Source organism: Haemaphysalis longicornis, unplaced genomic scaffold, assembly GCF_048455015.1.
Source record: "Haemaphysalis longicornis isolate Haplotype H1 unplaced genomic scaffold, Haemaphysalis longicornis Haplotype H1 scaffold_1, whole genome shotgun sequence".
Classification (NCBI taxonomy): domain Eukaryota; kingdom Metazoa; phylum Arthropoda; class Arachnida; order Ixodida; family Ixodidae; genus Haemaphysalis; species Haemaphysalis longicornis.
Genome location: NW_027526203.1, coordinates 312,903,417 through 312,919,128, shown reverse-complemented (window position 1 = coordinate 312,919,128; position 15,712 = coordinate 312,903,417). Strand labels below are relative to the sequence as shown.

Below are 15,712 nucleotides of genomic sequence, written 5' to 3'. Positions count from 1 at the left end.
TTGGTGACACTGCAGCCAACTGGGGTGCTGTGCATGAAGCTAAGCAGCATCGAGCTTGGTCGCCACTTATGAGGGTGGTTCCCTGAGGATGCACTGTTCGAAGATTTTCGTTGACACTGTCAAAATGTTTTGGTCATCTGAGGTCAGACTACATTTTTTATTCTGTTTGCTTTGCTCTTTCTTGAGTCAATAGTGCCTACAGGCTGCAAATACTTCAAAATTAAAGCTACCGCAAGCACAAATGCTCAGCCTACGTATGTCTACAATGGCTAGAATCCCTGGCATATTCTGGAATAAAGCCCAAGATGATTGAGCCATGTTTCCCCTACTTACAAAGTAACGGCTGTTTATTGAGTTGAAGTGGACCCTACTGTTTTGTGAAGCCTTCTCAAAATCCAAAATCAGGGCTACATCGTGATGTGGTTTACTGTTTGTACTAACCGAGAACAGCTATTGCTGGCACGGCCACAACATAGCGGTGTCGTAAGCAAATGATGCATCTGTTTACACTTTTGAAGTGACTAAAAAAATTTATTAAAACAAGAAAAAACAGTAAGAGAGAAAAAAATTAATTAAAGGCATCCCAATAGCAATTTTGTTTAAAAGTGCCTCAAATGGCTACGCAGTGAGTGCCATAACAGGGTGCTACAGGCAATCAGTGCTCAGTTGCCCTCATGGTTTGCACCCCTTTTAGTGGAACACTGTTGCACAAGAAAACTGGCCCTGACAGCAGACAAGCCAATTATCATTAACTACTGCATGGCGTGTCAGGCTGACGACATCCTTGATGGCATGAAAAAAAGTGCGATTTTTGTCCCTGTTTCATGTAGCAGTTTTTTTTTTTTTTTCCTTACACTACTCGAATGGGTATGGGCAACCTCTGACCACAACCATGTTGCCGTCACACGTTGCAAAAACCCACCGAGGATGGAAGAGAAATGTTGCACCCCAGGGCCAATATACAAAAGAAGAAACACCGGTCACTGGCTGAGTCAAAAATAAAACCTGGTCAGCAACTGTGTTTCACCTTTTGTATTATGTGCTACCCGACCAGATTGTATGCCGTCCAACCACCGACTTGATCAACCTGTGGATACGCTAATCTTAACAGCGCTTGTTCGTATGCCCCTTTTCGTCTTTTCGTCCAGTTTTCGCGCTGTTACCCGTCATTTACCGGCCAAATCGTGGGTATCAGGCATCTTTCAAGAAAAAGTAGGCTAGGCGGCACCCGCTTTCGGCAATTTATGCATCATTAAATACCATGGCTGCTACCACGAGTGCTATATTTGCATTTATCGGCGCAGCAGACTACCAATATAGGACATTAGCAAACTTGAATGCATACTTTAGTGCTCCTTCGGTGTGACGTATATACGAGCCTCGTGACAGCTGCGGCGTGAACTGTGCCAACATTCCGAAAACGACACTTGGAATGAACATAAGTCGGCAGCACCAAAGCCCAAGATCAATCATTCTCGCCTCAAACGGCAGCAGGACTACAAAAAACTGTGGAGAAGAGCCGCTCAGCCGGAGAGAGCAAGAACCACGCTCAAGCAGAAGTTTTGAAGTCAGACAGCCACTACATACCGTTCGTCGCGTGCACAACTCGGCAAAAATGTGCAAAAACGTTGTAGGTGAGAACACGCGAACGCGAATGAACATGACCGCTACGTGTGCTTTTTTTAGGTGCATACAATAACCTGCCGTCAGCTCGCGGCGCCGACTCAAGTCGGCGTCCGCGCACTCTTACTACGAGAACAGCTGGCACCTGCCGCTGATATGCGACATAAGCGGATATTTTGTGAATACAACCACGGTCAGAGGTATATTAAAGCGCGGTTGCGGCCCTGAAGCTAACCATACGATGGCGCATGTGATCCGGTCAAGTTTGCTCGGCACATCGATCGCGAAACAGTAGACTCGGCAATGTCCAGCTACTCACCAGTTCGAAACGGTTTGCAGCCGCTTGCCTGCTCTTTCGAGCGTCGCTGGCTGCCACATTTGGTGCCTCATCTTCTGTTTCCGACTGAGCATCGAGTTTCCCGATATCATTGACGCCTTGCAGCTTCTTGAGCACTCGATTCGACATTTAAAAAGAAAAAAAGAACGTCGCAAGACTACCTAAAGTGCTGGGCAGAAAGGAACAGCGGTAAGCTCAGGCAGTTTACTCTCGATTCAGCGGTTATGCTGCCCTAACAGCTGCAAAAAGCGATCAACAAAGATGAGTACAATGCAGTATGCGAAACTAATTAACCCAAAAACATTGAAGTTTACACCGAACGTCTACGAGCCGCCATGCGTAGTAGAAATAGAGCTTACTACAGATGTTTCTACACAGGCGCCTCCTGCCTGCACAGTGCATCAACACTAGTAGAAGTAAATATTTTACAAATATTTTCAGTAATTTTACACCATAACTATTTTTAGTAAAACTATTCAAAAATAAAACCATTATTTTTCGGGTATTGCATGTAATTTTAGTTAACCATAGAGTACTTACCTGTCAGCTCTGAGCAAAAGAAAAGCTTTGAATTCGTATTGTGGACGGCTTCTATGAAGGAAAGAAGCCGAAATACATTGTGTTATTTAAATCACAGAGAAAAATGACCCCTTGTTTGATACTTCTGCTAAATAAACGTTGCCAAGCAGGCAACACGGCGGACTTTATTTCAGTTTCGATTTCGATCAGCTGCTATGCCGGGCATTGTCGCATTGTCTTCGTAACCATAGAATTTCACACTGATATATGTTCCTAACTAAAGCAAAAGCCGTTTGAGAGGCTCTAAGAGAACTACAGGGCCTAGGCACTGTAGCTGTAGTATGGTTGCCACGATAACCATAGAGTTTGTTTTAAAAACTTTATGACCACAACAGTAAACCGGTAGAACTCTGAGCGAAGCCGAGCCAAATCGCTTCAAATCCGATGGTGGGCCGGACTTCTAGTACACTTTAGCCGGACTGTAGCTGGACGGCTGGACCGTGTTGCTACAGTCGCTACAGTGGCTACAATATATTCTAGCCTGTAGTGTTGCAGAGCCGCTGTGCACTGTAATATAGCTGTATCCCTGCTTACACCCTGCTGTAACCTCTGTGAGATTACACTACACCATGTCGTCTCCTCTCGAAGCTCTTGAGACGAATTTAGAAATGTTTATAGAAAATGTTCGGCAATTGGGAATAATTGTCAGCGACTTTCAGCCGCAAGGACAAACCACTCTGAATCAAAAAATGTAAGCCGCCTTTCTCACATTTTTTTTTTTTTGTCGGCTAGGTGTGGTATTTACCTAGAGCCACTAGTGGCACTAGGTACAACCTGATCTAGTGGCTCTAGTTGGACCCTTGAATCATGGCGCATATCCACGCGGGGGATTGGCCAAGAAACTGCCTGTAATGATTAGGCTGCGACCCGCTTTATTTTTGTTTCAGAAATCACATCGTTACTTTGATGCAAGAAGTGGACAGATGTAAACCGCAAGTCCAAGACATACAGGTTCCATTGGAAGTATTTGAGTAAGTTTGGAAATATTTATTGCGGTTGATATTTGCTGTGCTTTTGTTTTCTTTTTTTAATGTTGTATTCTTTTATGTTGCAGCTACATTGACCAAGGGAGGAATCCGCAACTGTTCACAAAGGATTGCATGGAGAAGGCGTTGACAAAAAATGAGCAGGTCAAAGGCAAAATCGAATCCTATCGAGTAAGTGTTGTAGCCGGCGAGCAAGGCGATGCTAGACTTGGTTGGTGGCGAAGTTTTAATGCGATAAGCAAGCAGCTTGCATGCCAATATAAGTACAGACCACATGACGTAGCCTCTGACGTCAGTACGGCGTGTCATACGTTGGCTAATACATCCCTTCCCCATTTATTTAGCAGCATAGCCAAAACGTTCGGGAGACTTCCGAATTCTTGAGATTCGTCGCAATTCAGGTGGCGCGACGTTTTCTTGGGAGCTGGCATCAGGCGCCTGCTGTGATGGCAGTTCCGTCACGCTGGCTCAGTCAGCTGGCGGAAGCCGTTGCTCTGGTGCAGGCCCGTCCGGCGGCGATGTGGTGTCGCTGTCACGTTGTGACGGAGTGGCAACCGGCTGCGCCGTGCGGGGTTGCTCAGGAATCCACATGGTTCTGGGAAGAGGAGCAAGGCATGCGTTAGGAACAATATCGTCCGCATGCAGAAAGCGATCGTGGTCTTCCATTCGGACTATGTATGTTGTTCTTTTGCTAACTCGTTGCACAACTGTTCCTTCCAACCAACGTGGATCGCCCAGTCGGTTTCCTCGGACACGAATGTTGACGCCAACCTCGAACTCACTCCATGAAGTATGGGTTTCCTGGCTCTGTCTTCGAGCTATATTAGGTGCGGAGTACCTTAGGACCGCACAATGTCTGTCCACGTCCGTGCGCATAGCATTTACAATCGCAAAAAATCACACAGGCACTGGCAGGATTCGAGCCTGTGTCTGGTAGACCAGGCAGAGTTAGTGTCAGTCGTCTTACCCATTGGGCTACGACCATGAGTTAGTACCCGAGAGTCAAACGGCTTACTCCCTCGCCTATAACGGTGCGGAGTACCTTAGGACCTCCCCATGTCCGTCCGTGTCCATCCGTGCGCACACCACCATCAAGCGAAATTCGATTTGAGCCGTGAGTTGCAGTTTCATTTAAACCTTTGAGGGTCGAATTTTTTCACCAAATGCGACCCCCCCAGGGTCGATTATTTTTATTGCTGATTTAAATTCTTCGGATGAATCTATTTCGAGAAAAAATTATAATTTTTTTAGGGTGACCATAAAGTGACAAAGAAGTCGTTGATGTTGTTTCATATATGTGGTTTATTCATGAGCAACACAAGAAAAATTCTAAATAAAAACGAGAGAGTAACAAGCCAGTACCTTTTGAGTTAATCAAAATCAGATAGACATCAGTTTCGTGGGTGCAAAAAGCGGAAAGCGCCCGGAGGACGATACCGAAACCAGCCGCTGCGCGCGTGTGGGCGCTCGCGGGTGCGCACGGCCGGATAGGGGAGCGATAGATGGCGCACCGCTCATAAAATACAAAAAAAGGAGCAAAGAGCCTCATCAGTGTCGCAGGCGACCTTGGTCTGTGGCAGGCGCAAGAAGCGAGAGGCGCCCGGGCACCAGGTGGGCGATACCCAGCGCGCCCCCCCCCCCCCCCCGTTAGCGGATGCGCAAACGAAAGCCGGCGCACCGCTGAAGTAAATCATAAAAAAATAAAAAAGAAGAGCCATCGGTGCAAGAAAAAAATTTGACGTATTTCCAAAGTGTGGCAGCACATGCCAAGCAAGAGAAGTTGGCGAAAAAAGGCGCGCTTTTTAAGGATACAAGCAATGCCGTACATGTACGTCATTGACCATTTTGAAAGTTTTGCCGATGCCGTACATGTACGGCCGTGACCCTCAAAGGGTTAAGGAATAATCAAGGTGAAACTCGGCTCAAATCGAATGACAGTCGGGGCGCAAATCGGATGTAACTCGGGGCACAACTTGGATTTCATTTCGAATCCCCATACTCCGCACCCTCGCCATCATCCACGGAGTGGAGATGCTGCCATTTTTGCTTCAGTCTGTTTCGCTAGCTCCGGATGCAAGATGCTCAGCCTTGTGCATGGCCTCCATGAGAGTCCATGACTTCCATGAGAGCCCAAACCCATGAGAGTCCATGAGAGCCCAAACCCAAACTCTAATAAGCTCCATGAGAGAAACAATTCAGCTGGCGTCTTACCGGTCGTCAAACACGGTGTGTTTCGGTAGGTGAACAAGAACTGGTCTACCTGATGTTGCATCGTCCGAGTCATTCCCATGTTCTGCTCGTCCCGTAGCTGTCTGATGAAGTTAACAAAGGCTTGTTTAGGGGCTAGTTGGTATAGTCTTGAATTCGATATTAACGTGCGCTGCATATTTGGACGAGGGACAGGGACAGTGAAAAAGACAAAACCATACGATGGTGCGCAATCATCATCGTACCATTGCGCACCATCGTATGGTTTTGTCTTTTTCACTGACCCTGTCCCTCATCCAAATATGCAGCGCACGTTAATATCGAATGCAATGTCTGATCTGGACAAGCCTCTCCGCAGTGCCATTTGAAGCTGGGTGGTAAGGGGGTGTCCTGGTGTGCTGCACTGCATTTGAGCTGAGAAAATTTGTCAATTCAGCAGACACAAATTGGGGACCATTGTCAGTCACAATTCTCTCTGGAAGCCCAAATGCAGCAAAAACGGTGCGTAGTTTTTCAACTGTCGCTTGTGCTGTAGTGGACTTCATGTGCAGAACATCCACCCACTTAGAGTGCGCATTGACAAGCACTAAAACTGCAGTAGAACGGAAAGTTGAGCTAGTTGGATCTGATTCATGTTTGAAGCGCGGACAGACGAAACACAAGAAAAGGACAAGAAGAGGACGTGTTGTCCTCTTCTTGTGTTTCGTCTGTCCACGCTTCAAACATGAAGCACTAAAAGCCAGTCGTTCTTGTAGTAGGAAAAATCCAGGTGAACTCACTGCCACCTGCGGGTTGGCCATCCCCACGATAACGTTGGCACGTGCGGCACCGAGTGCTGAGTTATACCTGTGCGACACGAGCGTTTGGAAGGACATTTCAGTCGAATGACCTTCGAAATTACAAATGTCATTCTAACTAGAAGGAGTTCTGTCGATCTACACGACCATTCTCAAAGGCAGTTGAAAGTTTCCGCGTTCGCCCGCCATGTTTTGGTGTCGCCACTGCTGCCATGTTTTGTTCTTGGCGAAAATTTAATTTTAGAGTTAAAATGGGTAAAAAAGCAATTATTAGTGATCAAATTGATAACGATCTTACAATTGCGCACAAAACATGCACAAGGCAGCCAGTTTCTTTTTGTCTTTTTTCGCACCGCCGGTGTTGAGAGTACCAAGTTACCTCGTAATCGTAGAGCGAGTGACAGAGAACGAAAACAAATGAAAAATAATGAAGATCTTGCACTTCAAACACGATGTTTTACTCGTAAATAATTGTTTTGGTTATTATGGATTGCAGAAACTGAGCCCGAGGGTACGACCGTTCGTCTTTCAAAGGCATTTGAGACTCTCAAAGGTCAGTTGTCGTGCTCCTTTGACTCAAATGCCATTTTAACCAAATGCCTTTGAAAAACGTCGTGTAGCAGCGCGAAGGTGTCATTTGAGTCAAATGACATTCGACTCGAAGGCCTTCGAAACGCTCGTGTAGCACAGGTATTAGTTGGTGAATTGAACAACCTTTTACTGTTTCTTCAATGCGGCCACACAACTTTGGCCACCACACATGGCTTCTTGATAGCATTTTTATGCAAGTGATACCTGGATGCCCTTTATGCAAAAGCCATAAGACTTCGGATTGTAACGCTTCAGGTATAACAACCCGAGTTTCCCATGTTATGCAACCACAGTCTACAGACAGTTCGTCTTTCCGCGAGAGGAATGGGGCTATGTTGTCTTCTGACCCGTACGATGGCCATCCATTCAAAAACACATTAGTACTTCAGACAAAACTGCTTCATTTTGGGTTTTGTCATTTATCTTTTCCGCGGGTAGTGGTACGGCTTCTACTGTTGAAAAGAAGCGAACTTAGTCGCTTTCGTCGGTGTCGTTCGGAAGCGGTAATCGCGATAACGCGTCCGCATTTGCTACTTGGGCTCCCTTTTTGTACACCCATTTGTAGGATACGCGGCTAGCACTAACATCCAGCGCTGCATGCATGCTGCTGCCATTTGCTGAATTGGCTTTGTTTGCCCAAGCAGTCCCTCCAGGGGAAGGTGATCGGAATAAATGGTGAATTCTCGGCCATTAAGATACTTGTGAAACCATTTGATTCCGAAAACCACAGCCAAAGCTTCCTTTTCTATGTGTGCGTAGCCACTTTTGGCCTTGCTCAAGAGTGCGTGATGCGTAAGTTATCGGCCTTTCCTGCCCGTTCACGACATGAAACAACACTGCGCCAACCCCGTAAGGAGAGGCGTCGCAGACTAATCCAAGAGGCTTGTTTGGGTCATAGAATGTTAGCACGCTGTCTTGCGTAAGGAGGCTCTTGCTCTCCGGGAAAGCTTTTTCTTCTTTTGCAGACCAGACCCACTTCTTTTCCTTCTGAAGCAGTTCATGGCTTCTTGATGGCATTTTTATGCGAGTGATACCTGGATGCCCTTCATGCAAAAGCCATAAGACTTCGGATTGTAACGCTTCAGGTATAACAACCCGAGTTCCCCATGTTATGCAACCACAGTCTACAGACAGTTCATCTTTCCGCGGTCGTACCCTCGGGCTCAGTTTCTGCTAGCCGTAATAACCAAAACAATTATTTACGAGTAAAACTTGGTGTTTGAAGTGCGAGATCTTCATAATTTTTCACTTGTTTTCATTCTCTGTCACTCGCTCTATGATTACGAGGTAACTTGGTACGCTCAACACCGGCGGTGCGAAAAAAGACAAAAAGAAACTGGAAGACATGTTTGGCATGAACTTGGAATAAAAAGTTATTGTTATCAGCTCAGTGATGTTCTTAGGTGTGGGTGCCTTTCTTATGCTTCAACCTTCTTGACGCACGGGTGCACACTATTTTCGTCAATGATATGCCCAAGATATTTGACAGAATTCAAGAAAAACTTGCATTTTTCCTTTCTTACTTTGACGCCGTGTTCCATGAAAACCTGCAGGACTGCTTCCACCCGGGCCAAGCATTCGGTATACGATGCTCCCGTGATGAGGACGTCGTCGAGGTAGCATACCACCCACTCCCGGTAGTCCCTTCAGCAGCTCGTCCATGATTGCCTGGAAAACTGCAGGTGCACTTGAGATTCCGTACGGCATTCGAACATACTGAAACAACCCCATGCGAGAGTTTACAGTCAGCAAAGGTTGCGAGTCAGGGTGCACCTCGATTTGCTGATATGCCGTCGAAAGGTCCAGAACGGTGAAAACCTCGCCCCCAGCCAGGGTCGTGAACAAATCTTCCACTGCGGGTAGTAGGTAATGGTCTGTCTTCACGTATGGACTCACCGTCAATTTATTGTCTCCACACAATCGCACTGGTCCGTCTGGCTTGTGAACAGCTACCAGCAGCGTGGCCCAGTCGCTGCGGGTTACGGGCACCAGTACGTCATCCCTTTGCAAATTTCCTAGCTCATGCTCGACAGTCGAGGTTCACGAATGGAATACGGCACAGACCGCGCCTTGCAAAAGACTGGCATGCTTCCATCCTTAAGAACCAGCTTTGCTTGGTAACCCTTTATCAACCCTAGACCAGGTGAAAAAATGCTGGCATACCTGTTCAGGATGCTGTCGACAGACGGTTGTGCGTGCACCTCGTGAATGCTGTTTAGGTCCATTCCGAGGTTCGCAATCCAGTCTAGGAGTGCTGGCTTGTCTCCTGGTACCGCGATGATTGGCAGAAATTTCTGCTGTCTCTTGTAGTCGACCAACACCTCCGCTTGGCCTTTGACTTTTAGCGTCGCTCCGCTGTAAGTCTTGAGCTTCATATTGCACTTTGCAAGTTGCAGCAGCTGCTTTAGCTTCCGGTAAACATTCTCCCGGAACAAGTGATACGGCTGCGCCCGTATCTGCTTGCATCTTCACAAGTTTGCCTGCTATCTGCACTTCGACTTCATACGGTTGTTTTTCCGTGCCCATCAGTTACACTTCGGGCAGCAGCAGCTCCATGCCTCCGCTCGCTCCGTCGTTCACATTATGGACGGTGCCAGTTGTCGGTTGCTTGCATCTGCACATGCGCACCAAATGTCCCATGCGCTTGCAAAGATGGCATTTGAATTTCCGATAACGGCAGCAACGGGCGTCATGCTCTTCACCGCATCGATAGCAGCATTGCTTTGACCTGTTCCTTGGTTCGCCGGCAAACTCCGGTTTCTTTCCTGTCTTCTTTAGAGTGTGGACGTCGGCATCCATACTTGCAGTTGGTCGGAATCCCCTCGACTCCCACTCCGCCAACTCAACGCTCTTAGCAAAAACGCAGGCCGATTCGAACGTCAACTCCTTCCTCTTCAGTAAACCCGTCTGAATGGTGGAATTCCGTAGCCCAGCGACGAACCGGTCCCGTCGAGAAACGTACCGTAGTTGCACTTAGCTGCCACGTGTTTCAGCATGACTGCAAATGCCGCGACGGAATCCCCTTCTCCTTGGTACCTCCTGTTGAATTTGAAGCGCTCCGCAATGACTTGACTTGAAGGCTCATAGTGGTCACTCAGCACTTTCACCAAGTCCTCAAACGTCTTCTCTTCAGGCTTTGCCGGTAGAAGAAGGTCCTTGAGCGTCTTGTACGCTTTCTTTTGTATGGCCGGGATGAAGGCTGACTTTTTAAGTTCTTCGTCTTGTACGCCGGCTACTTTGCAATAATGCCCAAACCATTCTACGTACGAAGCGAAATCTTCGTCTCCTTCTTCTAAGAAGGCATCAAATTCCCGCATCTTCGCCATACCTTGCCTTTCGCCTTCCAGCTGTCGTTGCTCATGGGATCCACCCCCGCCGTTCGGTGTAGCCCGTTCCATATCTCGTCGCCATCTGTTGTAGCCAGCGAGCAAGTCGACGCTGGACTCAGTTGGTGGCGAAGGTTTAATGCAATAAGCAAGCGGTTCGCATGCCAATATAGTACAGAGCACATGACGTAGCCTGTGACGTCAGTACAGCGCGTCATACGTTGGCTACTACAACGTATGATGCGCACAAAAAGTCGAAGGCAAAATCGAATCCTATCAAGTAAGTACATAGAAAAACGGCTCGCAGTTCTAAACAGATCTAAAGAGCATCCCTGAGATTACTGCATTCCTCTTCAAAAACAGACTCATTTTTTGCGTGTGCCATAGTTTCGGGTGATTTGATTGCTTACATCGTAAGTAGCGCTTGAAACGGGACGACAGAAGAGAAGACGCACACACACGATAGCGCCGTCGTGTGTGTCTTCCCTTCTGTCGTCCCGTTTCAAGCGCTACTTACGATGCATCAACACCAACTACCCCAACTCAATTTTACTGATTTGATTGCTGCGCCAAATGCCTAAATGGAATGGAATGGACACGGGTTTATTGGGATGAATGAATAGAGGGAGGAGCAGGGAGAGAGCCCTCTCGTCATGGCCTGAGGCTGCGGTCAGGAGTCGGAAATCGGGTTGGAGGGATGGGGTTGGAAAAAAAGCCAACTAAAAGCAGTCCTCAATGCCTGCTTCTCTCGTGAAGGTTGGCAGAGTGCCAGGCAGGTGGTTTCTGTGTAGGGTTGCCACCTTTCCCCGAAGAAAAAACCGGCAATTCAGATTGGGGGGGGGGGGGGGGGAGAAGTAGAGGTTGAATTTGTGTTGAAAAAAAGACGCCACATTTTCTTTATTGACATGCAATGCCATTTCTTTTAGCTTTTCCCTACAGAGAAAGCAACATAACGTTTGCACTGAAGGCGAGTGAGGTTTTGGCTATTGCTCTGAATGTGCTGCACTAAAGAGTAACCGCACTTGCTGGCGGCATTCCGTTGTGCTGTTCCTCCCTTTGGTCCCCTTCCATTTCGGGAATCATGCTCGGCCGCGCATTTTCTCTGCTCGCGTTTCTTTGCACAGCTTCTCGACACATATTAGCTGTTGTAGTACGTGCATTTGCGCTTACAAAAGGCCAAAAATAAATAACCGCGGCACGATAGCCAAAAAACCGGCCAATGTCGGCCGGTTTTAGGTACAAACCGGCAACCGGCCCGCTGTCTAAAAAACCGGTTGGGCCGGTCCAAAACCGGTCAGGTGGCAACCCTATTTCTGTGAGGTGAGCTCCAAATGGATATACCCAAAGTTCATTGTCTGCCAGGTGCAGCTGGCCAAGCGTTCTTGGGCAGCATTCTCTGTGAACACTGAGTAACCAAACATTCCCACATAAGGTGCAATGCGCTTGCACAGTGCCTCGGTACCTTATTTCTGGCAGTTTGGAGTGCTGTATGGATTGCTCCACCCGAAAAAATAATGCGCCATACTAGGCATAAGGGCCGTGCCTGTTCTTATGTGCCTTGTAGCAGTGTTGCCCAACGGCTGAATTCAGGGGGCAGCGGGTTGGGGTTGTCCGGCACTTCATTTTGAATATACGGCCTCCTGCTTGGCCTTTGTGTGTCAATGTGGGCCTCCACGTCTGAATCAGTGGATTGCACATAGTCTTGCTCAGGGTGATGACAAAGTTCCTTCTGGGCGATTCTGCGGGCCTCCTCATTGCCTTGAATCCCTTCATGTCCAGGGACCCATCGGATCCAGGTAATTTAGGTCACTCTGTCAGCTGTGTGCTATGTGCTTCATGATTTCGTGGACAGTGCGGCTGGTTATTTTGCGTGAGCCTAGGTCTCAAATCGCATCCGTTGAGTTGGTGTAAATCGTGTTCCGTAGGTGCAACAGTGCTTGGATATAGTCCTGCATGTTCAGTAGCCTGAATGAAAAATCTGCTACATCCTGATACGTTTCATGTAAATTGTACCCAATCTATGTTAGACCTTGGTTTTTGTGATTTGTATAAGCAAAACCTACTACACAAGCTTGTGATGCTCTGCAATCGAGAGTGATGTTGTTCATAACATGCAAGCGCAGCCCTTCCTTCATAAGGAAACAAAGCATGGTAGAAAAGCCTGGGGAGAAAAATGCAACAGAAAAAAAAAAGGAAACGAGCAACCATGTTGTTTGTCTCCTTTTTTGCGCTAGCTCAATAAAACGTACCAAAATGCCGCGCATTGTGAAAATAGCTGTTATCTCCCAGACACGCTTGTCAATTTCGGCGCACCGGATACCTGTTACCTGATTTCGTTGTAGGTTGCTGTGTTACTGATAGTTAGCTTGCATACTCAAGAGGAAAGGTGGGAAATGCTATAAAATTACTAGTCTAGTACGCTTCCGATTTCCGGCATATTTACTCAAATTGAATGTGTGGTGCAACTATTGTTTTATGGTCACGACATGCGTGCAAGGGTGGGGCGCAGAAGTATCACTTTCCAGAAAGAAAGAAGAAAGGGGATATTTTTCATCAGTCTTGGAGGAGGAGGGAAGCCATGTTCAATGTTTTAAGTAATTATGACATTTGTTTCATAGTGTATGGGGCAAAGAAGTTGCCCTGCATTCGTACTTCTTTCATTGCGAGTTGGAGAAAGCAAAGCACTCGCCTTATGAAAATTTCTTGCGTTCAAATGCATTTCCAAGAGAAAAGGATCACTAGAATTGTGTGGACTAAATAAGAGCCTTAGTTATAACTAAGGTTCTCTTTAGGAACAGTTAGCTGCACATAGCCGAGCATGGTTCAACTACAGAAATATCATTCCCATGCTGTCTGAATCAGCCCTCTTCGACCCGCAGCCATGCGAAGATTTTTCTAGCCAAACAGTTTTCTGACAGCCTAAAGGAGTAATGAAATTTCAAAGCTGAGATTACTATGTAAAAAGCTTCCTTTGTATATGGTGATATGTCCCAGGAAGTTTCAACAGTAACTATTCAGTGTAACATATTTTAAATCAATTTTCATCTTTGCACGCACAGGAAAGCTCAGAACGGATACCCTTTCAGCACCGGCATCTGCATGACGCGTTAGTGCGTCGCCATGTGCCTTGCCCCAAACTGCCAACATCAGGGCTGCCGTGACATAGCCAAGGTGCTGGCTGCCATTGGCGCGCGCCGCTGCTCCGCCTTGTGTGTGACGTCCCAGTTTCGGGACTGATGCCGTGCTGCCCGAGTGTGTGCGACCACGGCTGGTCTGGACATGCCCACACCAGCCGTGATGAGACAAGAACAGTGACGTCAAGAGCGCCGTCCTGTCATAGCAGCCGCCTCGGTGTTCGAAACTGACACGAATACGCGAGGCTGTAAATAATTATTCATGCAGCGATCAACCACCTAATGTGCCATTCTATCATTACTGGTTTGGTAGACACCCATAGCAGCGAACAAAACGAAACTCGAAAATTTTGTGTCAGTACTCCTAACACAGACTTTTATTCTTGCAATGTTACATACCATAGAAAGACAGCTGCTACAGTCTTCCTTTACAGTAACTGCGATTGCTACATTAAGCAGCACAGATGTTGTCAGGGTCATTCAGAATTCTTTCAGGATGTCCTTTCTGAACACTGCTGTCAGCTTTCTCAGTGTTGCTCAAGATAAGAGCATCAGATAAGTTCACAGCTTTTCACCACGCATGCAATCCACCAACAAGGCAGCTACGCTGGCATCAGTGTAAGCTGTCGAAACGTGCCTGTGCCTTGTCGTTATGTTCACCTGTGCGAAAAATGCACGCTCATGTGTAAATTTGTCCCACACAGTTCTTCTTGCAAAAGAACATATTTTTAGTTAGGCATTCTTTGAGTGTGTCACTACCTCCTTTTTGCAATCCATTCCTGTTGTTTGTTGTCTGCATGCATTAAGGCTATTGTATTTAATTTTGTTCAATTGCTGTTAACTGGAAGGGTGGCATTGGAAACTTTTTAAGTTTGTGCCATACCACTTGTTTTTATTTATGCTTGCCTGCGGCGGGCTTTGTTGTTGCGCAATGATGCTGCTGACTGAAAATATTCTGTTTTTGTGCAGAGGTTCAAGGCACTTCTCCTTGTGGAACTCAGCAAAGTGTTCCCAACAGAAATGGCCAAATACAGAGCCATCAGAGGGGACGAACGACCAGCCACGTAGACGGAAGAAAAAGAGTTGTGCTGCCCCTGAATTGTACATACATCTTAAGGCCCATACTGAGAAATGGGATCACATTTCTGGAAGCGTTTCTGTGACTTTGGGGCAAGTAAAAGGCAGACGGGATTTTGTCTATTTTGTATCTTCATTTTGTGTTCCGGGCCTTGTCCTAAAACTTGGTTGGCTCCATGCTTAACCATATGTATTTCAGCTTACATGAGTAAATGCTTTTGTACAGGGGAGGCCCCATCCCATGTGAAGAGCCTGGCCATGTTCCATGCCTTGTCTCGCATGAGTAAATGTGCAGACAGTAGTAGCCATTTACAAGGGACTAGAGCCGCTAAATAAGCATAGCTGCTTATTTAGTGGCTGTAGAATTGGCCATGTACAAGTTCTGGCTTGTCGTATTTCTCCGCTAGGGTGTGAGTAATGCCAAAGTTAATGTGTTCATAAGCAAGGGCAGTCTTAGGGGGACTGCCAATGTCTCTTGGCACGTATTGTGGGGCTATTGGTGTCATATTTCTGCAGAAATATAAGAAATGTTTGTCTTTCTGCTTTTTTTTTTTTTTGAAAATGTTGAGACTACTAATCTTTGTGCAAAGAAAAAATGCTGTCTACCAGAGTGCAGTGGTTACACAAAAACTAATTTCCGGTGTTTTTTTTTAAGCATCAAGCTCGACTTGCGTGTCAATCAAGCACCCAAAATTATTCCTTAGGGTGGTATATTTAGCCAAAGAAAAGATGCAAAGAGAATTCTCACATAGATGGTGATGCAAATGGTGATGTGTTATTCACAATTTGCTGCCTGCTTCACTGCAACTTGGTCTCGCTGCTTTATCTTCCCATTAACCCGCACATTTCATGTTTTTCTTTATGGGATATCAACTGTATAAATATGTACATATGAGGCTTTCAGCATGCCTTCACATTGTGTTCTGGGACTAGTTACATTTTAGTGTGCTGGAGCATTTTATCACCTTTGCAAGACCCTACGTGAAGCTATGTAGGCCGCGGTGGCCGGTTTTCTGATGGAGGCAAGAAGCAAAAACGCCCGTGTGTACGAGAT

At 46.7% G+C, this 15,712-nt stretch overlaps 2 protein-coding genes across 2 annotated transcripts in view; one reads left to right on the top strand and one right to left on the bottom strand.

Moving 5' to 3' along the window:
- Nulp1 (Nuclear localized protein 1) overlaps positions 1-2,334 on the bottom strand; it is a 62,946-nt gene extending 60,612 nt beyond the window's left edge. The window contains exon 1 of the mRNA XM_077682014.1: positions 1,943-2,334. Coding sequence (XP_077538140.1) covers positions 1,943-2,089 — 147 coding nt within the window. The 5' untranslated portion in view covers positions 2,090-2,334. The remainder of the gene's footprint in view (positions 1-1,942) is intronic.
- Positions 2,335-2,789: 455 nt separating this feature from the next.
- LOC144150126 (mediator of RNA polymerase II transcription subunit 10-like) lies at positions 2,790-14,772 on the top strand. Its single transcript, XM_077681957.1, has 4 exons — positions 2,790-3,230; positions 3,427-3,510; positions 3,594-3,696; positions 14,551-14,772. Exons 1-4 carry the CDS (start codon positions 3,109-3,111, stop codon positions 14,647-14,649), a joined length of 408 nt encoding a protein of 135 aa, XP_077538083.1. The 5' UTR covers positions 2,790-3,108; the 3' UTR covers positions 14,650-14,772.
- The last annotated feature ends 940 nt before the right edge of the window (positions 14,773-15,712 follow it).